The 27,558-nt window shown below is 42.6% G+C and overlaps 1 protein-coding gene across 6 annotated transcripts in view; it reads left to right on the top strand.

Moving 5' to 3' along the window:
• LOC112258064 (double C2-like domain-containing protein beta) overlaps window positions 1-27,558 on the top strand; it is a 310,407-nt gene that overhangs the window by 157,886 nt on the left and 124,963 nt on the right. For 3 of the 6 annotated variants that reach the window (XM_042326973.1, XM_024432148.2, XM_042326972.1), the window contains exon 9: window positions 23,356-23,553. The exons of 2 other annotated variants lie outside the window; for them this stretch is intronic. In XM_042326973.1, the coding sequence (XP_042182907.1) occupies window positions 23,356-23,553 (198 nt within the window). Of the gene's footprint in view, window positions 1-22,787; window positions 23,554-27,558 lie in introns of those variants that run through there. One more of the 6 variants, XM_024432150.2, reaches the window with a different exon arrangement.

Here is a 27,558-nt window from a genome sequence, read left to right as displayed (position 1 = left end):
ATGTATGTCAGATGGTTAAATAGGGAATGTAATGAGGGAATGTAAAACAGGTGTGTAATATGACAAAACAAAACGAAACAGAAAAATGTATTGGTAGTGACTAGAAAGCCGGTGACGTCAACCACTGAACACCACCCGAACAAGGAGAAGGGCCGACTTCGGATCCTACCCTGGGTTTGGAGGCTTGAGGGGGCTGGGGGGAAGCTAGCGGCTGAGGTTCAGGCCACGTTTGTATATTTTTCAGACGGCGTCTTCCACTAGATAGTATGGATATCGGTGGTCTTTGTCCCAGTTGGGTGGCTTTTGAGGTTACCGTGGCAATGGCTCCACGCTCATAATAAAGTGTCAGTGGTCAGATAAAAAATATCTCAGTTGAAAACTTTGTAAAGTGGTACAGAGGATCTCTTGGAACTGCACTTGGCCAGAGGCTCCACATGCCTTCACACTGTATGAGGCAGAGCAATTGACTGGTGTCTTTATGAGTTGGGGAAAGCGATATTAGGTCCTTATTTTCTTTTTTGTTTGGATCAGTTAAATATAATAGATATATGTTTCACATTTCTATGCCAAAGCCGACAGATTGTACACAATTATCTAAATCACTGTTTAATTATTATTTCATTGTTCATCTATTCAGTATTTGGCATGTTTGCAAATAGTTCTAAAATGGATAGACAGTATGTGTATCCAATGAAATACAGGTTTCTTGCTGTAAATGTTTGTGTTCAAAACCTCTGACCTTTAGTTGCTCATGTCGAAGCAGGCAAACCTTTGACGTAATTTTGAGATTTCACATCTGTACTGTCTCTCTTATATGGAAAGTGTCATCCACACAAACATATTGGAGGTCATGGAAGACACTGTGACCAAGCTGTACAATGGGGCTCTGATTTTTACTTTACATTGTTGGCATCATACTTTGTTTAGTAATGCAGACTATATTGCAGATCAAGGAAGGAGTTGTTTATACACATTTGAAGGATAGTTTTGTTCAGTCATCTGTCATGTGCTTTGGTTTCCACCAAAGTTGATATACTACCTCATACTAACAACTAGTGATAGGCACCAGTATGGAAAGTCCATATCGATATCAGTTTCATTTTTCCTATTTGATATCATATCCAGAATTTATAAACACTTTATTGTATGTGCTGTCTACCAATTTCTGTTCACTTCCACAGCTCTGTGAAACACAGACAACTGATTGTGTATTGCCCATCGGGCCAGGTGTGAATGTTCTGGGAGCTTAAAACCTACCCAACCAGTCTGAATGCAATGCGAAGTCCATCTACTGTTGATTGCCCATTATCAATTAAGTATGCCAGGGTTGAGAACCAGTGAGAAGGTCTGTGAGAGGGTTTTGTGCATGCAGGAACGGTCATGTATGCTTTTTTTTTTACATAATAGTGTAGGTTAACAGGAAGGATAAACCGATATCACAAATACTGTATGCCATGCTCCTATCGATTTCAAATGATATCGGTGCCCACCAATACTACCAACTGATTTTATTTGCACCTTCTATAATCTATTGACAGGGGAGCTTGCTATGGGAAAGACAGGTGATTGATGAATTTGTACACCCACATTCATGAGTTTGCATAGGAAGATAATAGGGCTGGGGTTTGCCAGGAACCTCATGGTACGATATTATCATGATACTTAGGTTCCGATATGACGTGTATTGCGATTTTATACTGTGATTTTATTGTGATTTGATGTTCCAAACATATTGCTCACCATATGTCTGCTGCAGAGAGACAAGAGAGCCAATAACTAACATCACTGCAATGCATCCCCCAGAGTGTCCAGTTCAACCTAAATGTTAATCGCTAGTACATATTGGTTTATAAGAGAACTTGTAAGCCTGGTATGTGAAACCATCTCCTTGGTGAAACCTATTGAAGCTGTAGGTCCCTTCCTCCAGAAACACTGCTCATTTGAATGTGCAGTTTTTTCCCCGCTGAGCTTTGACACCCAGAGGGTTGTCATTTCATGGCGAAAACACTCAATGAAGCGCCAAAGAGCAGAAGTATTTTTTTCTTTCAAGCCCATTATTTCCTAAGATGTATTTCCGAAGCCAGGTGCTTGGAGTAATTTGAAAAAAGAGGGCCACCTCTGTTTCCATTCTTGTGCTAAAAGCCACCCCATGGAAATATGTCATTATGGCTTGTGCAACGCACAGTGAGACCCTGTAATGAAACTATTTTCCTATAATGCAATGTAAATCTGATGCCTGTGACATAGAACCTTATCAACTAGTTCAGACTTTTCATCAAACTTTTTTGGCCCATGACCCCATTTTGATATCTGAAATTATTGCGACATCAACCATGTTTACTTTTTTATTTGGGGATATTGAAAAACATTCCAAAAGTGTTTATGATTGTCTTCTCAACTCACCATCACCTACTTTTAATGTGGAGCTATGACAGTCATTTGCAAATTAGTCTGACATAATGTATCTTATCTCACCACCAATAATGAGATGGGTGTGCTTGATGCATGTCGCTTTGGAGATTCTCAAAGTCAGGGGGCGTGGTCAACAAGTGCGTACCTCATCTCTGCTGTCACATCCAACTTAGATCGTTATTTGATTTTAATGCAGACGAGTGCACTCAATCAAGTTTAACACAGATATGAGCTGGTGAAGGCTACTATGAGTTTTATGGTGCTTTCAGGACAAATGGGAACTTGCATTTTTTTCAAGATCAAATCATGACGTCAGTGATCTTCAGGTTGGAAAGTTGGAGCTCTAGAAAGAGGCCTGAGTTCTCGAGTTGGAATTTAAAGTTGGATGACCGTTCAAAACTATTTTTTCCAGTCGGAGCTAGTTTTTTTCTAGAGTTCCCCATTGTCTTGAATGCTCTGAAGTCTGAGATTTCCGAGCTCCCAGTTGTTTTGAACACAACATTAATGCTCACAGGGAGAGGGCAAGGTATTCCCTTTGAGTCAGGAACCAAAACTCCTATGTTGTGATCTGTGACTGCATTCAGATCACATGACCGCTCGATCAGCTGTTCAATTTCAATTACCGGCATGTCAACTGAGCCAAGATCACAGTCAAACGGATTGGGAAGTAGGTCCTAAAGTGCTCTTCCAAGCTCAGAAGGTGAGCAGTCCTAACTCGTGTGGGACACTTACTGATGCTGTTTCTCTTAGAAACATGCATAGCCGAGGGAAGGGGGCATGGTTCGCTTTTGAAAGACTCTCTCTCCAATAAGACCTCTTTCTTCTGAATCTACTGATTTGGTCACTCGTCTGTAGAATGTGTTTTTATTTTCTCTGCATGCTTGCGTTCAGTATTCCAAATACAGAATGTCTGTTACATTGCCAAGGAGACAAAACATTTTTTCATTACAAGTATATTGTGAATGACAACAATTCCTCTCTCAATGCAAAAAATCCTTCCAACATTCTTGATAACCTCCAAGAATATTGTCATGCTCTAATCCCTTATCTCTACATAGTTTTGCGAACAGGCGTGCTAGCAGTGTATGTGGTTTGATGTAGTTTGCAATCTAAGTTACCCGCTGCAATATATCTGAGTTGTGTGCTCAGCTCTTTTGCCGCCATTTTCTCTTGGTGTATCACACAATGAGTCTATATAGCAGAGGGAGACACATTCATAACTAGATGCAGAGGCCTGCCTGCTGTCCCGCAATAGATGGGGCCCCATCTATGCAAAAGCCCACCATCGAATTCCATGGAATCTGGTTTTTGGCAATATAGACATGCAGCACACTGAACATCCCATGTGTCGTTTCCTGCTCGGGAATCGTGAGACAGATAAAAATGTCCTCGTGAATAACATCCCCAACATGTATTGTGAACAAAAGTCAATGCATGGGCATCTCAGCCCTCACAGCTAACATCTATTTGGAGAGCAAAAGCTGAGGAGATTTTAGTTGTTCAGTCAGTTTCCTCTTGATTGCTAGCATAAATTATTTTTTAACAGTGTTTTCTGACAGTGGTATTGATGTGAGTTTCTTTGCCTCTGCCTCCCTACACGTTGTTTTTACCTTATTGAATCATTCCCACGGTAAATGGCCATTTACCGTGGGAATGATTCAAGTGCGGCCTTTTCCCATGATTTAATGGCGCTCTCTGGTTTAGTTTTATCTTTTAGATTTAAATAATTTTCATTTAGTTGTAAGCTTAACCAAATTACAATGATTTTGAGATACAAAGACAATATTATTACACTTCTCAAAAAAATAAAGGGAAATAAAAATAACACATCCTAGATCTGAATGAATGAAATATTCTTATTAAATACTTTTTTCTTTACATAGTTGAATGTGCTGACAACAAAATCACACAAAAATTATCAATGGAAATCAAATGTATCAACTCATGGAGGTCTGGATTTGGAGTCACACTCAAAAGTGGAAAACAACACTACAGGCTGATCCAACTTTGATGTAATGTCCTTAAAACAAGTCCAAATGAGGCTCAAGGGTGTGTGTGGCCTCCAAGGGCCTGTATGACCTCCCTACAACGCCTGGGCATGCTCCTGGTGAGGTGTCTGATGGTCTCCTGAGGGATCTCCTTCCAGACCTGGACTAAAGTATCCGCCAACTCCTGGACAGTCTGTGGTACAACGTGGTGTTGGTGGATGGAGCGAGACATGATGTCCCAGATGTGCTCAATTGGATTCAGGTCTGGGGATCGGGCAGGCCAGTCCATAGCATCAATGCCTTCCTCTTGAAGGAACTGCTGACACACTCCAGCCACATGAGGTCTAGCATTGTCTTGCATTAGGAGGAACCCAGGGCCAACCGCACCAGCATATGGTCTCACAAGGGGTCTGAGGATCTCATCTCGGTACCTAATGGCAGTCAGGCTACCTCTGGCGAGCACATGGAGGGCTGTGCGCCCCCACCCAAGAAATGGCACCCCACACCATGACTGACCCACCGCCAAACCGCTCATGCTGGAGGATGTTGCAGGCAGCAGAACATTCTCCACGGCGTCTCCGGACTGTCACGTCTGTCACATGTGCTCAGTGTGAACCTGCTTTCATCTGTGAAGAGCACAGGGCGCCAGTGGCGAATTTGCCAATCTTGATGTTCTCTGGCAAATGAAAAACGTCCTGCACGGTGTTGGGCTGTAAGCACAACCCCCACCTGTGGACGTCGGGCTCTCATACCACCCTCATGGAGTCTGTTTCTGACCGTTTGAGCAGACACATGCACATTTGTGGTCTACTGGAGGTCATTTTGCAGGGCTCTGGCAGTGCTCCTCCTTGCACAAAGGCGGAGGTAGCGGTCCTGCTGCTGGGTAGTTGCCCTCCTACGGCCTCCTCCACGTCTCCTGATGTACTGGCCTGTCTCCTGGTAGCGCCTCCATGCTCTGGACACTACGCTGACAGACACAGCAAACCTTCTTGCCACAGCTCGCATTGATGTGCCATCCTGGACGAGCTGCACTACCTGAGCCACTTGTGTGGGTTGTAGACTCCGTCTCATGCTACCACTAGAGTGAGAGCACCGCCAGCATTCAAAAGTGACCAAAACATCAGCCAGGAAGCATAGGAACTGAGAAGTGGTCTGTGGTCACCACCTGCAGAACCACTCCTTTATTGGGGGTGTCTTGCTAATTGCCTATAATTTCCACCTGTTGTCTATTCCATTTGCACAACAGCATGTGAAATTTATTGTCAATCAGTGTTGCTTCCTAAGTGGACAGTTTGATTTCACAGAAGTGTGATTGACTTGGGGTTACATTCTGTTGTTTAAGTGTTAACTTAATTTTTTTGAGCAGTGTATATTTAAAAACAAATGTTGCGGGGGGATTCTCCCCGTGACCCCATTTTCATATCAGATCCCTAGTTTGGGAAACACTGACCTCATGAACCCTCCTCCTGAAGAGCCACAGTACTGTTTATGCAGGCTTTTGCTCCAGCCCTGTTCTAGCACACTCTAGGGAAAGGGGAATACCTAGTCAGTTGTACAATGGAATGCCTTCAACTGGAATGTGTCTTCCGCATTTAACCCAGCCCCTCTGAATCAGAGAGGTGCGGGGTGCTGTCTTAATCAACATCCACGTCTTCGGCGCCCTGAGAACAGTGGGTTAACTGCTTTGCTCAGGGGCAGAACGACAGATTTTTCAGCTCTGGGGTTCGATCCAGCAACCTTTTGATTACTGGTCCAACGCTCTAACCACTAAGCTACCGCCCCTCTACCAACAAGCTCCTCGTCAGGACCTTGGTTAGCTGAATTTGGTCACATTGCATGTATTTTTTATTGAAAACATGAATTACATTAGCGATGCTAAAACAGTAACTTCACGATATAGCCACTGCAAAATCATTTTTAAGAAAGGAAACTTTTATAAAAATTGAATTAATCTATAGGGGGGAGTGGGGTAAATTGAGCCATCCTAGTACTATGAAACCGTACACAAAATGTATAATTTGACCAAATGTTTATGTAGTGGTCCTGTGTGGCTCAGTTGGTCAAACATTGCGCATGAGTTTGATTCTCACAGGGGATCAGTATGAAAAGGCATGAAAATATATGCAGCCAAATGCTTAAGTTGAGCCATCCTTGTTTCTAGGATACCGTACACAAAATATATCATTTGACCAAATGTTTATGTAGTGGTCCTGTGTGGCTCAGTTGGTCATGAATTTGATTCCCACGGGGCATCAGTACGAAAAAGCATGAAAATATATGCACTCACAATTTGTTCTGGATAAGAGAGTCTGCTAAATTACAAAAAGTTAGGTCCAAAAAACAGATTTTTTTAACTTAATTTCTGTTAGAGATTTCATGATGCTTGTATCTGAAACAAAGTAGATCATTTTAATATTGTTCTATACATCAGTTTGGGTTTCTATAAGCTTAAAAATGACGTACTAAACCTAAGTTGAGCCAATGACCATGGGGTAAGTTGAGCCTGTCGTGGTTATTTTCTTTATAATCAAATGAAGAGAGACAAACTTATCACACAAGTCTGAGTTATACTTAAACTAAATCTTTATTCACTTATTAATAAGGAGTGCAGGTCACACACAAGTGAATGATGTGAGTGCTCTTCAATAACAATGGATGGTCAACAAACCACCCTTAGATGATTTGTTGAGAGCCCAGACACAAAGGATACAACTATATTTTATAGCAAAGATACACCCTCTTAGTCTACATGACAAACAACAGATGTGTGGAATGTGTCACAAGGTTAGGATTCGTGGGAAAGAAATGAATAATTCACAGCAGACAGTAACTGCTGTAACCAGGCTCCCCTCATCATTATCCATACCCGAGCCATCTCCACCCTGGTACCTCCCAGTACACAAACACTAACTCATGCTATGGAATGCGGTCTTTAGGTTTTATCACCAAAGGCATCGTAAATCCATTGTCAGCAATAAGCCTCCAGAGGCCCAGAAGACCACGCACAGATGAGTGTTCTAAGAACCCTATTCTATTCCATAAAACAACCATTTGATGCAATAACAGTATTATAACATAATCTTGTAATTTTGCTCTCACGAGCCAATGGCAAGTTAAGCAAATTGTGCTTAACTTTAAGAAAAAGTTTTTTCTTCCCAGGTGTAATGTAAGGCGTTATCACTGGGCTAAGTTTAAGTGTTAAAAATGATTAAAAGACCAAGTTATTGTGTTGAATTGTGTTTGGGAAATATTGATAGACATGTTTTTTAAAAGGTAGTGTTAATTTAATTTAAAAAAAGAATTTTTAAAACAATACAAAAACATACAAACGACAACATACAGATGCACACAAACATCCACAACATCACCCCTGCTCACACCCTCATCTCCAGCACCTGCATCACTCTCGCGACATGGCCTTGAACTGCACCATTTTGTTTCTCTGTTGCCCACGCACTTTCATCATTTAGATAATAAAGCATTTGAACGTTCCATTGTGTTAACGATCTCACTGCACCCTCATATGCCATGTCTTGAAATATGCAAACAGACTGATTTATATCAAAATGCATTTTTTGGGGGCAGCAATGCATTCTGGAACATGTGAACTTTCATGTGCCTTAATAACAAACTTGTATGTCATCTGTAAATATAAATTAAATAGTTAAATTACGAGCATAGTTGGTTTAGCCACAAAAATGCATCAACCTTCCCGCTAGCCATGATTGGCTGAGATAATGAATGGGCTGGATATGCCGAGAGATGAGTTTGGATTGGTCTGCCATGTAATACGCTGCTGTCTATTTGAGCTGGTCAGTATGTGTAGGTAATCCTTTCTAACACAGCTTTTTTTTTAAGATATCACATATTAGAACTCCATAAGTGTTGCTTTCCACTTTCTGGAGGACTGAGTTTTGAAATCAGTGGTATTAGAGAATGATAGCGACGGGGATGGAGAAAACACCTGTCTCCGAATTACATCTTCCAAATAAGGGCAACCATGGCATCCGCGACAGAGAGGGAGAAGCGTCCATCAATGTATATAGGTAAAATAGTCTACCTTGCTACATTTTCAGATATTACACGATTCAAATTTTGGAGTGGCATTGACTAAAATACAATAGAATAGAATACAGTGTATACATATGAGATGAGTAAAGCAGTATTTAAAAATGATTAAAGTGACTAGTGTTCCATTAGGGCAGCAGCCTCTAAGGTGCAGGGTTGCGTAACCCGGGTGGAAGCTGGCTAGTGATGTCTATTTAACAGTATGATGGCCTTGAGATAGAAGCTGTTTTTCAGTCTCTCAGCCCCAGCTTTGATGCACCATTACTGACCTCAACCTGTAGTGACCTCGCCTTCTGGATGATAGCAGGGTGAACAGGCAGTGGCTCGGGTGGTTGTGTCCTTCATGATCTTTTTGGTCTTCATGTGACATCGGGTGGTGTCGGTGTCCTGGAGGGCAGGTAGTTTGCCCCCGTTGATGAGTTGGGCAGACCGCACCACCCTCTGGAGAGCCCTGCGGTTGCGGGAAGTGCAGTTGCCGTACCAGGCGGTGATACAGCCCGACAGGATGCTGTCAATTGTGCATCTATAAGGGTTTGTGAGAGTTTTAGGGGCCAAGTCAAGTTTCTTCAGCATCCTGAGGTTGAAGAGGCGCTGTTGTGCCTTCTTCACCACACTGTCTGTGTGGGTGGACCATTTCAGATCGTCAGTGATGTGTATGTCGAGGAACATGAAGCTTTCCACCTTCTCCACTGCGGTCCAGTCGATGTGGATAGGGGCGTGCTCCCTCTGCTGTTTCCTGAAGTCCAGGATCATATCCTTCATTTTGTTGATGTTGAGTGAGAGGTTATTTTCCTGGCACCACTCTCCCAGGGCCCTCACCCTCCTCCCTGTAGGCTATCTTGTCATTGTTGGTAGTCAGGGCTAATACTAATATGTGGTCTGCAAACTTGATGATTGAGTTTAAGGTGTGTGTGGCCATGCAGTCATGGGTGAACAGGGAGTACAGGAGGGGGCTGAGTACGCACCCTTGTGGGGCCCCTGTGTTGAAAATCAGCGAAGTGTAGGTGTTATTTCCTACACTGGTTCATCCTTTAAGAGTTGCAGCAGTTTGCTTGGTGTCGCAGAATTCTATGGCACGTTATTTAAGTGTGAACCACTGGTACCATTAATGCTAGTTTGACCATCAGAGGGCATCTTTGAGAAGCATTTGATAGCGGCCGTACTAGAGAATTGAAAATCTTGTTTTGTAAGAACATAGTATATGGTACTGATTTTAAGAAATGTAGCTTAATTTGATTAATATTATGGTGTTTCTATTCCAAGAGAAACAAAAAACCCTTTGGGTATCCGATAAGATGGAACGGACAATATGGCGCTGTACAACGTGACATTCGGGTGTAGGCTACAGTACTTGGCTACTTAGCTAACGAATCCCCTTGCCGTGCGGGCACGCGTGAGACCGGTGTTCAATTCACAGATGGGGAGGAAGAAGTAGGCTGTCCTTGTAAATAATATTTTGTTCTTAACTGACTTGCCTAGTTAAATAAAGGTTACACTAAGAGCATAACATGTCTACACCATAATTGTAGTTTAACCAATACCCAAACAGAGATTCAGTCAAAATAAAAACCTTGTTGATTTATCAAGACCAGTCCCCATGCTTGTCTCAGAGCAGCGCAAAACTGTGTTAAAATAGTTGTAGGCTATTGCTTCAAATCTTATTGCTTCAAACTTCATTATGCTCTTTTAAATAAGACCTACACCACTTTAAACAGCACATTACTCAACACTAGTGAGACTCATGTCGCCTATGGTAGGCCTACAGGATATCAAAAAATATGACGTGACTCTCAGTCAATCCAAAAGCCACCTCATGGGTCTCCGGGTGGCAGCCGGCACGGGTATCTGTAGAAACTAATTTTGCATTGCAATGCGGTGACTTAGATAGCTGCACCACTGGGGAGGGCCCATCCACAAAGTATCAAAATACAGAGAGGTGTTGGTAAAGGTATATTGTCCTGCTAATAGCCCATAATGGTCTATTATAATATTGTACATGGTGTCCAGGTCAGGCTAACCAAAACATTTATACTTTTTGTGGTATTATTTGTTTTCTCTTTTCTGGTGGATTAAATTGAAATTTTAACCTAGCTAGTTGTGATACAGTCAACCTAACATAGAAATACATTTGACGATAGAATTCTTCCCCTACCCTCCTTCTAGGCAATTGTCCAGCTACCTGCTAATAGCCATAATGGCGCTGTACAACGTGACTGTGTGTATTTGAACAAGTATTTTCCAGGAAGCAACAATTTGTTTACCTTTATTAGACAACTTCGTTCCAATATTTCTGTAATCAGAGGTATTTATTCCCATAGTAATTTGTTATGGATCCATAACTTCTTATGGCTGCAGGGACACTATTGAGTGGCTTGGATGAAAGGTACCCAGAGTAAACGGCCTGCTCTTCAGTCTCAGTTGCTAATATATGCATATTATTTTTAGTATTGGATAGAAAACACTCTGAATTTTCTAAAACTGTTTGAAAATGTCTGTGAGTATAACATAACTCATATGGCAGGCAAAAACCTGAGAAGAAATCCAAACAGGAAGTGAGAAATCTGAGGTTGGAATATTTTCAACCCATTCCCTATTGAAATCACATTGGAATATGAATAAATACTCACTTCCTATGGCTTCCACTAGATGTCACCTGTCTATAGAAACTTGAATGAGGCTTCTACTGTGTTGTGAAACTGAATAAGAGGGGAATGAGTCAGGCTACTGGCAGACGGCCATTTCCCGGTCACGCGCATAGCACATGATATCTCCCTGCGTTCCGTTCCTCCTAAAGACACAAAGGAATTCTCCAGTTGGAACTTTATTGAAGATTTATGATAAAAACATCCTAATGATTGATTCTGTACTTAGTTTGAAATGTTTCTTCGACCTGTAATGTAACTTTTTGAAGTTTTTGTCTGAAGAAATGGTTGACCAGCACCAGCATTTGGATAGGTGTACCAAACGTGCTAACAAATGAGCTAATTGGACATAAATAACGGACATTATCGAACAAATCAAGCATTTATTGTGGACCTGGGATTCCTGGGAGTGCATTCTGATGAAGATCATCAAAGGTAAGGGAATATTTATCATGTAATTTCTGGTTTATGTTGACTCCAAAATGGCGGCTAATTGTATTATATTTCTGAGTGACATCTCAGATTATTGCTTGGTATACTTTTTCCGTAAAGTTCTTCTGAAATTTGACACAGCGGTTGCGGTTGCATTAAGGAGATGTATATCTATAATTCCAACTTGTATTATCATCTACATTTATGATGAGTATTTCTGTTGAATCGATGTGGCAATGCAAAATCACTGGATGTTTTTGGAACTAGTGAACGTAACGCGCCAATGTAAACTCAGATTATTTTATATAAATATGAACTTTATCAAACAAATCATACATGTATGGTGTAACATGATGTGTCATCTGATGAAGATCATCAAAGGTTAGTGATTCATTTTATCTCTTTGTGATTTTTGTGACTCTTTGGCTGGAAAAATGGCTGTGTTTATTCTGTGGCTTGGTGGTGACCTAACAATCGTTTGTGGTGCTTTTGCTGAAAAGCATATTTGAAATCGGACACTGGTGGGATTAACAACAAGATTACCTTTTAAAATGGTATAAGATACATGTATGTTTGAGGAATTTTAATCATGAGATTTCTGTTTTGAATTTGTTGCCCTGCACTTTCACTGGCTGTTGTCATATCATCCCGTTAACGTCATTGCAGCCCAAAAAGGGTTTTAATTAAATAAACATTGCCATTTTGAAGGACTATTTTTATCATTATTTTGTTAATTGAAAGCATTATGCTGTCATTATTAGTTACATTGTTTTAGTTTGAATGTGCAGACTGGCACTAAGATCAGCGGGAACATTTCCCTAGTCAGCGCCATTATTAGTGCAATGCAAATGTTGCTCTGTGCTAGCCAGTGTGGCTAGGTACTTTTTTGCCCGTGGCTTTCCATAAATTAAAAAAACAAGAAAATGTTGCCATCTGGTTTGCTTAATATAAGGAATATTGAAATGATTGATACTTTTACTTTTGATTCTTAAGTATATTTATTACTTTCATACTTTTACTCAAGTATAATTGTTGTGTACTTTTTCCACCACTGGTAATAACACAAAAAAAATTCTGGGCTAATAATGTAAGAAATAACAAACAAAAAACAAAATACTTCAAAGTTGCTTAGGAGCTATAAGCAGAGCTGCCACATCTGTCGGTGCCAGGTGTTTGTCTCAATTGTCCCTCAACTCTGGTCCACCTCGGATCCATATCAGATCGGAAATATAATTTTTTTCTTTTTATGACTGGATCATGTCTGGTTCAGGTGGGAATTTGGCGGATCCGATTCGGATCTGAGAAGAACTCTACTTCAGATGTCCTCCCACAGTCCTGGAGTTTACCCCATGTCTCTGAAGATAAACTTTACTCTGGAAACTTTGTGCCTAGGAAGTGACCTACTACAGCTCTGTACCTCAGTAACCAATAAGAACACTACCATACCTCAGTCCCTAGTAAGTACCCTACAGTCCCTTCTCCAGTTACTGCCATACAGTGGTCCAAGCATTGCCTAGGTGCCTTGTATTTATCTCTGAAAATAAAAGTCCTTGTTCGTTTGCTCTTTGGCGTCTTCTGGTGTGCTCTGATTAAGATAACAGAAGCTCATGTCTCTTCATCTCATTTATTGGCAGAATGCCTAATAATGGATTGTGTTAGGCCAAGAAAATTCTGTTCTATTCTACCATTTACTTACAATCTTCTAGTGTTTATATTGTTCACAGAGCTGGCTCCAACTCAGGCTCTGATTTGTATGGACCTTGTCAAAGAATGCCAATATTAGGTTCCCACAAAGTTTAATTGGTTGTTGGCAGTGATTCCTGGGCAAGATCACCCATGTGGGCTTTCTGAAACCACAAATACTGTCCTCGCATAATCAAACGCAATCAGCACAGCTTCAGTCCCTAGACCACTTGGCCTCCTGTCACAGTAGAGTTGTCAGTTTTCTATGAAAATGTGATTGTTCTCCCAAATTGCTTAAATGTTTGCTTACCTTGACAGTAGTACAGTACATAGTCTAGGCCAGAAGGCATCGCTATGTGCATATTGTATATTCAATATTTGTAATCTAGTTAATTGAATAGGCTATCTTACCTGGTTTAAATGGCATTGTCACCATGCAACCAGTCAGTGATATGTACTGCTCGGAAAACACAATGTGTATGAATCTGACCCTAGGGCCTATGCTCGGGTAGACCTATTCTTCATGGGCTTCCTGCTATACATCCCCACAACTCCCCTGCTTATGTATTCAGGATTTTGTACACGTGCCTGTATGCATATATAGCCACGTGCTCAAGTGGAGTATTTCTAGGATCTGTATAATAGCTCATAATGTATTTATTCATGAATGATGTATTTTCACACTGCACAGACTTCATGTGGTGTCTTGGATTAAGTCGCTGGTCCACTGAAGTCAATAGTTTAGAGTTCATATTTTTTTATGGGTTCTCTATGTATTAAGTTATACTGTGGACAGGTTAATGTATGACATGGTAAAATGGAATCATGGAAAAATAGCCGATTTTGGGTGTGTTCTCAGAATCAGTATTTCTCCAATGTCGTTCTTAGATTGAAATGTCGTGCTTTATAATTTGTTACAAAAAAATATTATGAAAGCGGCATTGGCCCTCCTAAATTCACATGTACTTTTTTCCTACTGTATGTTATTGCAAGTTTCATATGATTCCCCATCAGTAACGAAAGCTACCTTTGATGACTATCATGTTGTTTGCATTGGTTGAGACCAAATCTATTCCACACAAATCTCACCACCCTCAGCTCAATGTAACAAAACATTGGGGAATATAATGATAAAGTCCGAGAATCATGGTCTTGTCCGAGGTAACAACGCTTCACATCAACATTTTATCTTGTTTATTCACCGTGTTCACACACATCGTTGGGATTTGCATGTTCACAGCTGGATTCACAGAGCATCCCCACCATCTCTCCTCTGTTCTGTAAATATAGCCCTATCTTTCCCAGTTATCGAGATGAGTGTGTATCAAGGCATTAGTACCCTGGTTGCCTACATTTTCCCTGTAAACACGCACACCTTCGTGCCAAAGCATGAAATTGTGTTGAGAATATGTAGTGTCAGCATCTGTACACATGCTTATGTTGGGCAGAGGTTTTTTGTGCTGCAAATATTTTTAAAGGGATAGTTCAAGGGATATCCCTTTATCTACTTCCCCAGAGTCAGATTAACTCATGGATACCATTTTTAAGTTTCTGCGTCCAGTATGAAGGAATTTTGTGAGCCATTGATAACTAGCGTTTGTGCAATGATTGGAAGTCTACAAGTACAGCTAGCATGCTTGCTGTTCACATAGACTTCCACTCATTGTGCTAATGCTAGTAAGCAATTGCGCTAAAGCTAGTAGGCAGCTTCCTTCAAACTGAACGCGGAGACATAAAAATAGTAAAGTAAATAGTTGACCTGACTCTGGGGAAATAAATAACCCAAACTATCTATTTTAACCTGTACTACTTTACCTATTTGAATGTATTGAAATGACTTACATCCTCCCATTTCTTCCTGTTTCATGTTTACAAGTCAATAGCATTAGTATTCAGAATATCATGCTCTCTGGTTTGTTCTACATGCCCCCCGCCCCCGCACACACACACACAAATCCAGAACTAATCCTACAATTCCCTGACTGACTAGGTTTGAGGGTTTGTAGCTCGTTTCCCCATGCCAGCATAATGTAAATTATTTGCTTTATGCAACAATTCCACAGGTAGAAAATGCAAAAACACTTTGCCATGTTGGAAACTGCTGTGTGAGAGAGAGGGAGGGAAGAGGACAGTGAAAGTGTGAGAGGGATTGGTCAAGCGGTAAAGTGAGGAGACAGAGTGAAGACTGTAACTTGACACCATGAACCATCAGATCCTCCTCTCCACCCTCTCAGGGCTGGGCTTCTCAGGCTCTGCACACTGCTGGATTGCATCCTACCTGGCAGGTCACTCCTATCCGGTGGTCTGGAGAGGATCTGTGTCTGCACCACATGCTCTCACTACTGATGTCCCCCTGGGCTCTGTTGTAGGCTCTCTACTTTTCTCTTTACACCAAGTCACTGGGCTCCGTTATATCTTCACATGGTCTCTCCTATCATTGTTATGCGGATGACACTCAACTACTTTAATCTTTCCCCCCTTCTGACACCAAGGTGGCGGCACGCATCTCTGCGTACCTGGCAGACATCTCCGCTTGGATTTCTGCCCACAACCTTAAGCTCAACCTCTACAAGACAGAGCTGTTCTTCCTCCCGGAGAAGCCCTGTCCACTCCAAGACCTCTCCAGCACAGTTGACAACTCTGTGGCAGCTGCGTACGTAGGTGCTAATCCAGGCACTTGTCATCTCCCGTCTAGACTACTGTAACTCTTTGTTGGCGGTGCTCTTCGTTTATGCCATCAAATCCCTGCAACGTATCAAGGACGCCGCAGCCTGCCTGGTGTTCAACCTTCCCAAGTTCTTCCATGTCACCCCAACCCTCCGCACACTCCACTGGCACGCTTCCTGTCGAGGCTCGCATCCTCTTCAAGACCCTGGTGCTTGCCTACGGAGAAGCAAGAAGAACTGCGACTCCCTACTTTCAGTCTAAGGTCAAACCCTACACCCCAACACGAGTACTTCGTTCTGCCACCTCTAATCTATTGGCCCTTCCACCCCTACAGAAGGGCAGCCCCCGATCAGTGTTTGTTGCTTAAGGTCTGTTTGAATAAATTACTTGCCAATTGATGTTCCTATAATATGTTTTCAGTCTCGTAATTACAATTATTTCAATAAATTCATATTGGGACAAACAATATTTAAAACATACTGTGGGAATACTATACAGCATGACACTCCATTCTATAGATTGGGTAGCCTAATACTATCTCAGCTTCCCTTAAAGTGGTTGTCTCTCAAAAGTGATGCAGGGCCCAGTTCTCACTGCAACCTGTGAGGGCACAATGCTCTCTGCTGCCAATGACTGGAACGAGCTGCAAAAATCTCTGAAGCTGGAGACTCATATCTCCTTCACTAGCTTTAAGCTTTAAGCACCAGCTGTCAGAGCAGCTCACAGATCACTGCACCTGTACATAGCCCATCTGTAAACAGCCCATCTATCTACCTACCTCAACCGCATACAGTATTTATTTATTTATCTTGCTCCTTTGCACACCAGTATCTCTACTTGCACATTCATCTTCTGCACATCTACCATTCCACTGTTTAATTGCTATATTGTAATTACTTTGCCACCATGGCCTATTTATTGCCTTAACTCCCTTATCTTACCTCATTTGCATTCATTGTATAGAGACTTTTTGTTTTCTTTTGTTCTACTGTATTATTGACTATGTTTTGTTTATTCCATGTGTAACTGTGTTGTATGTGTCAAATTGCTATGCTTTATCTTGGCCAGGTCGCAGTTGCAAATTAGAACTTGTTCTCAACTAGCCTACCTGGTTAAATAAAGGTTAAATCAAATAAAAATGTTCAGAGAGGCTTTGTGTCGGCTGTTCTGATCCTCCTCTCCATCTCCTGATTCTGAATCGAGCTCTCTTCTCGGATCCTGGAATCCCCTGGTGCCTCATGTCTCTCCAATACACAGTACACACTGCATCTTGATACAGCACATTGTAAACTAGTGTCTATGGCTGCAGCGGTCATAAACATTTGTCAGCCGGTTAGTGTCATGCAAAAGCCTGCCGGTGTCACGGTAATTGACCATTAATTAACATAAACAAGTTTAGCATCTCCAGGCCTCTATGCGCTGCCCATTTCTTTGTGTTAGGGTTTGAAACATCCACAACGACCATGTTTTCCACTCAGTTTCAACCTGCTGTTGAACTTCGTTCTTCAAATTGATCAAGTTAAAAAGTGACTTTAAAAGTACAATACTGTTTTTATGATAAGTATTGGATGTGATTTTCGATTGCATTTGCATTGATGTCAAAGTAGTTAGAGGGACAATAGAGCCCTCAGTAAAAGGCCATTAGGACCTGATGGTTGTTAATAAGTTGGATACTACCAAAGCATGTCCAGACTGCATAAAAGGAGTTTACCGTGACTCTGTGGTCACGTGGAATTGTACTGCGGTCATGACTGCCGGTGTGGCGGTAATATGGTTACTGCAACAGCCTGACTAGTGTCCATGTCTTACTGTGCTCTACACAGTAGGCTGTGGGCTTAATTCAACCAATATCCTCAAATACCTTAAATACCTGGGGCCCCATTATCAACACACTGAATACGTTGAAATGTATTTGTTCTTAAACCAGTGTTTGGCGGAATACTCAGTTCAGATTGGCAGAAGGGTGCATTCTTCACTTGTGTGAAAAAGTAATGCTGTTCACAATTGAGGCCCCTGGACTTTCCATTATGCTGCACTGTGACTGTGTTGCAATGCAAATTGTTTTTAATACTGGAGTTATTGATGGTCTACCACTACTAAGCTCTTACCATCCACCTGTTGATGTAAATGTTTTACTATACACTGTATATACAAAATTATGTGGACACCCCTTCAAATTAGTGGATTCAGCTATTTCAGCCACCCCCGTTGTTGACAGGTGTATAAAATCGAGCACACAGCCATGCAATCTCCATAGACAAACATTGGCAGTAGTATGGCCTTACTGAAGAGCTAAGTGACTTTCAATGTGGCACCGGCATAGGATACCACCTTTCCAACAAGTCAGTTCGCCAAATGTCTGCACGGTTAGAGCCCCAGTCAACTGTAAGTGTTGTTATTGTGAAGTGGAAACGTCTAGGAGCTGCGAAGTGGTAGGCCACACAAGCTCACAGAACGGGACCGCTGAGTGCTGAAGCACGTAGTGCGTAAAAATCGTCTGTCCTCGGTTGCAACACTCACTGCTGAGTTGCAAACTGCCTCTGGAAGCAGCGTTAGCACAATAACTGTTTTCGGAAGCTTCATGAAATGGGTGTCATGGCCGAGCAGCTGCACTCAAGCCTAAGAACACCATGCGCAATGCCAAGCGTCAGCAGGATTTGTGTAAAGTTCACCGCCATTGGACTCTGGAGCAGCGGAAACGCGTTCTCTGGAATGATGAATCAAGCTTCACCATCTGGCAGTCTGTTGGACAAATATGGGTTTGGCGGACACCAGGAGAACACTACCTGCCCGAATGCATAGTGCCAACTGTAAAGTTTGGTGGATGAGGAATAATGGTCTGGGGCTGTTTTTCATGGTTTTGGGCTAGGGCCCTTAGTTCCAATGAAAGGAAATCTTAACACTACAGCATACAATTTCATTCTAGACAATTCTGTGCTTCCAACTTTGTGGAAACAGTTTGGGGAAGGCCCTTTTCTGTTTCAGAATGACAATGCCCCAGTGCACAAAGCGAGGTCCATACAGAAATGGTTTGTTGAGATCGGTGTGGAAGAACTTGACTGGCATGCACAGAGCCCTGACCTCAACCCCAGCAAACACCTTTAGGATGATTTTTTTAACGTGAGCCAGGCCTAATCGTCCAACATCAGTGCCCGACATCTAGTGGAAAACCTTCCCAGAAGAGTGGAGGCTGTTATAGCAGCAAAGGGGGGACCAACTCCATACTAATGCCCATGATTTTGGAATGAGTTGTTCGACGAGCAGGTGTCCACATACACTACATGAACAAATGTATCTTCCCCATGCATTCGTTCCTATCCCTTTTGCTCTCTGCTGATTTGGCAGGGAGCAAAGGAGTGGTGATTCTGCCTTTTATCAAACACAGATACAAAAGAAAAGGTCTTTCTGTAAAAAACATGAATAGAGGTTCTGCCTTGAATTCTAAAATGATGAATTAGAAGGTGAGATACAGTACTTTCCTTTTAAAATAATGTTTATTTGATATACACACAGATCTATTATATTCAAGGGGACAACACTAAAGCTCTGTGTGAAGGCCAAAGGGCAACAGCTTTTCAGTGCGTGATAAATCCTTTGTTTTTCATTCTGCCTAATACCTCTTTTTTGATCTGCATTCCATCTACAATAAATTCAGTTGCATAAAACCATGGCAAGTTTGTCTTAGGGATTCTCAAAGCATTTTCTGATGATGAAACATGACAAGTTCAGCTTAGTCTGAGAGAAATTAATTTATAGAGTTTGGTCAACTTGGATTCTATCTCTAAACCTAGTGGTTCAGCTAGTACGCCTGAAGATTTTGTCTTCCGTCATTGCCGGTCAGTGTTACGCAAGAGCCACTAGTTTGGCTGCCATAGAATAATATGTTGTGCAAATGTTCTGATCCTTGTTGATGGAGAATAGTTTTATTTTGCCAGCATGACAATTATCACTATATCAACTTAATTTACACAGTGGTGTGTACGGTGTGATTAATTTGTGTCGGGTGAAAGTATGTAGACTTGACCTTATGATCGCAATTTTAAATGAACTGTTGGCTTTAATCATTGTATGATATCTAATCATCATCTTCCGATGAACTCCCCCACCTGCAGGCAAACGTTATGGGGGAAAAAAGAAAGAAAAAAAGGTATGATCACTTTGTTTAAGCAGTCATCATAAGCTTTAGTACATGTTTTCTACAGATTCAGTTGAAAATCAAGTGCCATTTCATTTCCATACCCATCGTGTCTCACCAAAACAGTGCAACTCTCAGCAGCTCTGAAGATGACCCAGTGTTCTTTAGTAGAAGAGGCTTCAAACACTGTTCTACACAGTTACGCCCACCACTTATGGTTGAAGGACCAGGATGAATTTGGAGCTGCTCTGGTCTGCCCTTGCAATGTTCTCGTAATCTTTATCAAGAGGGTGGAGTTTGGCTGGAGTGTTGGACAAATCTCCATTAAAGGGTCTCTCACATCCTGGAATAGGCCTATGTTTTACCTGAACGCTCTTTTCCACGTGGCCACTTTTTCCAGTAGTGCGTTATCACACAATGCATCATTTTAGTTTTAAATTAAATTCCTTGAGTATAATTGATTTAAGCCATAGTTATGAAACATCTCTGTGTAATGTATTTGGATTTAATGTTGACTCTGAACTGTGACAGTTAATCGATTCAAATGTCTCAGAACCTATAGCAAGTGAGGTTGGAAATGTACCAGTGTCCATCAAACACATTTTTGGTCCTGCTTTATTTGAAGTGCATCTTACGAAGGCTTCATAAAACCTTCTTATAGGCTTCATAAGCACTACATAGATGTTTCACAAATCATCTATAACTGCATATAATACTCTCTAAAGATTCACAATGTATTTGTTCACATGTATTCATCCTTTATAGAGCATGAAAAACGGTTATAGATGAACTGTAACCGATTTATGTGGTGCTTATAAAGCGTATACAAATGCTTTATAAAGCCGTCATAAGATACACTTCCAATAAAGCGGGACCACATTTTTTAAAGAACCTTCAGAATCTCCTTTAGATATATGAGATGGCTTCTTCAGTTTTCCAGATACGCAAGCTAGCTTCTTCGAAACGTTAAACTCCAGACAGAAAGCAACACGTTTGGCACCATTTGCAACCATCTCGTCAACCTATTTAACATCAACATGTCCCACAAATAGTGTTGCCTGTTTGTCACCTCACTCGAATATTGATTTCAAAAGAAACTCTGTCCATCAACTCTCTCCCATCGGTGAATGAGGGCAATGGACATGGGCATTTTTTATTTTGTTACTTGGGTCTTTGTTTTCCTTGTGTAAAGATTGGGAAAGTGAATGTAAATGTGCACTCGTAAGTACCGTCAAGGATCAAAGAGAGAAATCCTCCCGAGGGATTGTCAGACATAGATTGTGAATTAATTTGCTCTCATTCAGTATTTTCCCTGAAAAAATGTTCGCCCCACACCACTGTCACGTGAATGACTTAATAGCTTAATTGTATTCATTCACTCAAACGTCATTGAAAAGGGGTTATTTTTTATTTCTCAATTGTGACAAGAACAGACCCCAAAAGAGGGCAAATGTATTTTTGAGGATGTTGGTTATTTTTTCTATAGTTTTTGATAAGATACTTTATTTCTGTAATGTACGTTTTGAATGGCAGGTTGACAGATTGGTTAGTCAGGTGCTTTGTTGATAAATGGATTACATGACTTGCCTGACTCCTGTCAAACTTAAGACTCCTGTCATGTGGGCTCATGATCTTTTAAGTGAGATTAAAGTCACTCTTATGGATGTCTAAATTATCAATGTGTTCAATGCATCACTGTTTTGCATTGTGAGCAGGCACCATGGAAAATGTCTGCTCTTGGAGCAGGTGTCTTTGAAAAACACACACAATCAATGTTTGTGGCCCATTTAAGCACATGCTTTGCACAAAAAGGCAATTCAAGTCACATGAATATGGACTCATAAAAACACTAACGGGGTGTAAAGGGGTATTTCACCACTTTTCATTAATTCATTATCTCATGCACCATGCAAAAAATACTTTTTTTTAACGTTATGTAGTTAAAGGTAAGAAAAAATATCCTACGAAATTTCAGTGATTCTCAAAAACAGTACTTTCCACCCAGGGGGAGGTTGTTCGCCCACTCTCTATGTAGTTGTGACACTCGTTTTTGATAATGACTGATTTAAATTAAGACCCAGCATAAGTGGTTGTGGAGATTGAACCCACAACCACCTGGGCTGTAATATGTGAGGAATGTTACTACTCAGATACACCATTTTTCAATTCTTAATTGTTACTTTGTTTATCGTAGTTATTCAGCACCTGTTTCTCTAGAGATTATTTGGTGAGAAGGTGACCTGGCATACTGACCTGGCACACTGAATTAACTCACTGCTCATTTAAGCTTTAAGATTTAGGAAGTGCTGGTTAGTTCCCGATTCTCTCCCTTTCTGTGACACACAAAACTCTCACTCCCTCTCTCACTCGGAGCTATTCACTTCTCTCTCACACACTCCTGGGCACACACACACTTACATTTACGGTTGTGGTCTCTCAGAGACGCACATTTTCTCTTTCACTCCACAGCTTGCACGCACGCACACACACTTATTTTCTGCAATATCTGCCTCTTCCTGCCCTTTCCCTCACACACACGGCAGAGCCTCCTTCCTGCTGACAGATGGATGGGGACTAATAGCATAATTAAGTACCCGCACCGGAGGTTCCTGTTTACTGCTCGGTTGCTAAGCAGTGACATCAGCTGATCCCTCCTCCTTCCTCACTAAGACCTCCCTCCCTTACACACACACACACACACACACACACACACACACACACACACACACACACACACAGCTGCAGATAGGGTGTAGAGTAGAGGTAGAGGGAGAGAGGGATGTAGAGAGAGAGGGAGCCCGGTAGAGAGTGCAGGCAGGCAGCATTGTGTGTGAGGCAGACCGACAGCATGGTTAGAGCTTGCAGGGTGGACCAGCCACGGCTCTCCATGTAGCCCAGAGCAGCGCAGGCTAGAAGGGGGGAGTCCGAGGCGCCACCAGGACCTACTCATCTCACTCACAACCAGGAGCTCTCTCTCCACTGGGGCTACAGGCTTTTTCTTTAGGGATAGACTTCAGAGGAACAACTTAAAAAGAGAAAAAACATTCCATAAGATTTTTGTCTGGCTGGCTTTGGTGCTATTAGTTTACTTTTCGAGAAGCCTTTGTGTTTTGGGAGGCACCTGGGGAATTGTTTTTGTTTTGACTGGGTCTTGACTGGGCTGGGTGGGAGCTCCAAGGGATCGCATGCATGACACAACGCAAAGGCGAGAAGACCACCATCAGCATCCAGGAGCACATGGCCATTGATGTGTGCCCTGGCCCCATCCAGCCCATCAAGCAGATCTCTGACTACTTCCCCCGCTATCCGCGGGGTCTCCCCCCCACAGTACCCCCCGTCCTGATCCGGGCCAGCTCGCTGCGCTCGTCCTCGGCCAGCCACAACTCTGGGGATGACCCGGCATGCTCCCACACCGATGACGACCCAGGCCGGGCCTTTGGCGGTGCTGCCGCCGCCCTGTCACACGCAGCAACCGGCAAGAAGGAGGAGGAGCCGGACATGGAAGGCTATGACTCTGATGACTCAAGTGAGTAGAGACAATTTCTCTCTCGTTTTTGTCCTCTTCTTCTTCCTTCGTTCCTTTCTTCAATGTCTGGTTGCTGAGTAACCGTCAGGTGTGGCTGAGTCTTTTTTTTACCTCTTCCTTTTCTCCCCATCTCTCCTCCTTTTCCTTCTATAGTACCTGTGGTTGCCGAGGGACGGTGTGTCTGTGCGACTTCCTCTCTGTGGCGTAGCTAACTCTCTGACTGTTGAGAGCCAACTGTTGCTGTCGCAGAAAGGCTGTTGCTTCCCTTTCCTGCTTGCAACATTACACTCATACACTCCTACACTATAGACTCCCGTTGTACCATAAGGACAGGTTTTTTTGTGATGTGATTATGCATGTGATGATTAAAGGCTGGGCTCATATCCCAGTTTTGTGCCGAGGCTTCTCAGCTGGGTGATTCATGCCTTCTCTGACTAGCTTTAAATTAGCAGGCAGTATATATGCAGTGGGCTCCGGTCGGATTTGTGGGCGTGCTGTTGAGTCTCGGCGAGAGGGCTGTTTACATCCACACGCGAGCAGCCGGCCAAACAGCGAGGCTGGCAGGCTCCTGTTGTGTGTGTCTGTGTGCGTCTGCATGTGACACGTATGAGTTATTAGTTTGTGTGTGCACGAACGTGCGAGCTACTGTTGTGTGTGTGTGTGAGACGTGTGTGCATCTGCCTCAGTCAGGCCACTGTTGTCACCGGCCAAGGCAATGCACCTTATTTGACAAGTACATTTCTTTATTTCTTCTGTCTTACAGTGAGTGGTTGTCGTGGCACCTACTGCTGGCATGCTCTAATAGCAAAACCCTTATAAGAGCACTGATCACCATTGACAACGTTAAACAGAAGCTTCCCTGTTGATGACTGTGCAGGGTGATGTGTAAGTGTCACCTAAGCATGTCACTCTTACAGCATTTTGCAATGGTCTCCAGATCAGTTTTCATTTTCTTCCAATGGGTGCCAATGGGCCTTTTCGACACTATAGTGAATACAGGTTAGTGTGACCGCAGGGCAGTCCACTAAAGGTTTAATCCATGCAAAGTGAAGTGCTCTGTTGGAACGCAGAGGTCTTAGGGCTGCCCTGCCTATCCTATAATCCTGCACCGGATTGGGGGATGGAATGGCAACGCCACAGAGTGGGTGGACTAGACCAGTTTTGACAGATGTTGAACTATGCCCTTGCGGATAGCGCAAAGCTCTCTTATGGAGAGGAGACAGGAACATGAAGTTGCACTCAACTTGAAAGTAGCCCTGATTTGACGTGGAATTAAGCCCTTCTTCAACTGTTATATAATGGCTTACATTGTCGAGGACAAAATATTTTGTACATTTACAGTATGGCGAAAACAACTAGGGCTAGTTGTATTTATAAGTGCAATAGTGAGTGTAGGTTCGATACAGACTGTAAAGCAATGCCAGTTCCAAGTACCTTTGACAATGGACTAGATAGGCAACCAGTAGTATTGGTATGGTATGTGGTATTGCGGCTGAGATCATATGCTTTAGTCTGTTGCTGTGTTCATTTGGAACCATTAGATCTGTCTTGGACAGAATGGTAGAAACCTATCAGTGCTCCATTATGGCCAACGGTTGGATAGAGGTTATAAGCTATTGCTAATATTATATACCTCATCTGCTGCTGTACGAACTCGGAACAATTACATCTGACTGTCTTGGAAAGAATGGAGAAATGTATTAGCCTGTGTTACTACTTCACCCCGAGTGCACTGGGCCAGAACACTTGTGTTATAGCAGACGTTTTCTAGCGACAATCCTCCTGGGCACCGTTTCACTGAGGAAGCATAAGGAAGCACACATTAGCAACATGAAGGAGCAAATTAATTTTAATCAAGCTGTGTGTTGTGTAATATGTGCAGTACAAATAGGGCAATTAGAAAGACACATTTGCAGCAACATGTGATTGGCACAGAAACCCACAATGAAGGACTCATACGAGACGTCTTACAAGAAACTTGACTACCTCGGATAATCAAGGTAGGAGGTAGTTGAAATGCAGCAAGTGCATTTCTTTTGGCAAGATGTTGCCCTTGATGCTTTCTCACTTCAATATTTAACTAATGTCTCACCACCTTGACATACTGCTTCTAAACTTAACGTCCTCTCACTGTCAACTGTGTTTATTGTGTAAATGTTTTTATGAACATAAGATTCTACAACTGAGACATAAACTGAATAAGTTCCTCAGACATGTGACTAACAGAAATGGAATAATGTGTCCCTGAACAAAGGAGGGGTCAAAATCAAAAGTAAGTGAGTATCTGGTGTGGCCACCAGCTGCATTAAGTACTGCAGTGCATCTCCTCCTCATGGACTGCACCAGATTTGCCAGTTCTTGCTGTGAGATGTTACCCCACTGTTCCACCAAGGCACCTGCAAGTTCCCGGACATTTCTGGGGAGAATGGCCCTAGCCCTCACCCTCCAATCCATCAGGTTGCAGACGTGCTCAATGGGATTGAGATCCGGGCTCTTCGCTGGCCTTGGCAGAACACTGACATTCCTGTCTTGCAGGAAATCACGCACAGAACGAGCAGTATGGCTGGTGGCGTTGTCATGCTGGAGGGTCATGTCAGGATGAGCCTGCAGGAAGGGTACCACGTAAGGGAGGAGGATGTCTTCTCTGTAATGCACAGCGTTGAGATTGCCTGCAATGACAACAAGCTCAGTCCGATGATGCTGTGACACTCAACCCCAGACCATGACGGATCCGCCACCTACAAATCGATCCCGCTCCAGAGTACAGGCCTCGGTGTAACGCTCATTCCTTTGATGATAAACGCGAATCCAACCATCACCCCTGGTGAAATGAACCGCAACTCGTCAGTGAAGAGCACTTTTTGCCAGTCCTGTCTGGTCCAGCGACGGTGGGTTTGTGCCCGTAGGCGACGTTGTTGCCGGTGATGTCTGGTGAGGACCCGCCTTACAACAGGCCTACAAGCCCTCTGTCCAGCCTCTCTCAGCCTATTGCGGACCGTCTGAGCACTGATGGAGGGATTGTGTGTTCCTGGTGTAACGCGGGCAGTTGTTGTTGCCATCCTGTACCTGTCCCGCAGGTGTGATGTTCAGATGTACCGATCAGCTGTCCGTCCTGTCTCCCTGTAGCGGTGTCTTAGGCGTCTCACAGTATGGACATTGCAATTTATTACCCTGGCCACATCTGCAGTCCTCATGCCTCCATGCAGCATGCCTAAGGCACGTTCACACAGATGAGCAGGGATCCTGGGAATCTTTCTTTTGCTATTTTTCAAAGTCATTAGAAAGGCCTCTTTAGTGTCCAAAGTTTTCATAACTGTGACTTAACAATTACTTAATTGCCTTCCGTCTGTAAGCTGTTAGTGTCTTAACGACCATTCCACAGGTACATGTTCATTAATTGTTTATGGTTCATTGAACAAGCATGGGAAACAGTGTTTAAACCATTTACAATGAAGATCTGTGAAGTTATTTGGATTTTTACGAATTATCTTTGAAAGACAGGGTCCTGAAAAAGGGACATTTCTTTTTTTGCTGAGTTTATTATCGGTCAATTTCGATTTGAACAATGAACATCAAATTGGGAAGCCAAGGTAACAGACAGGCAACTGCAGTCATGCACTGACTATTGTCTATAATTAAAGTCCTCTGCAATGCTGTCAATCTTATATTGAATCATCGTCTGGCATGTGTGCTGTCACCAACCTATTCGGGAGCAACTCGCTTCCAGTATTGTGTCTAAAGACATCCAACATGCTTCCCAGCCGAAACAGTTCGGAGGTTTTAGTACGTTTTGGACTTCATTAAGTGGTTTTTCAGCTGGCACACAAATACATTTCTCGAGGCCAGCCGAAGTTTGGGAGCCGACGTGTACGCCCCTTCGTCCATGATTGGTCAACTGTAGGGATTCTTTTTGCTCTGACATGCATTGTCAACTGTGGGAACTTATATAAACAGGTGTGTGCCTTTCCAATTGAAGGGATTATCCGTAGAACTCCGAGACAGGAT

Source organism: Oncorhynchus tshawytscha, linkage group LG09 (assembly GCF_018296145.1).
Source record: "Oncorhynchus tshawytscha isolate Ot180627B linkage group LG09, Otsh_v2.0, whole genome shotgun sequence".
NCBI classification, from domain to species: Eukaryota; Metazoa; Chordata; class Actinopteri; order Salmoniformes; family Salmonidae; genus Oncorhynchus; species Oncorhynchus tshawytscha.
The sequence above is the reverse complement of the archived record's forward strand: the minus strand, read 5'-3'. Positions and strand labels throughout refer to the sequence as shown.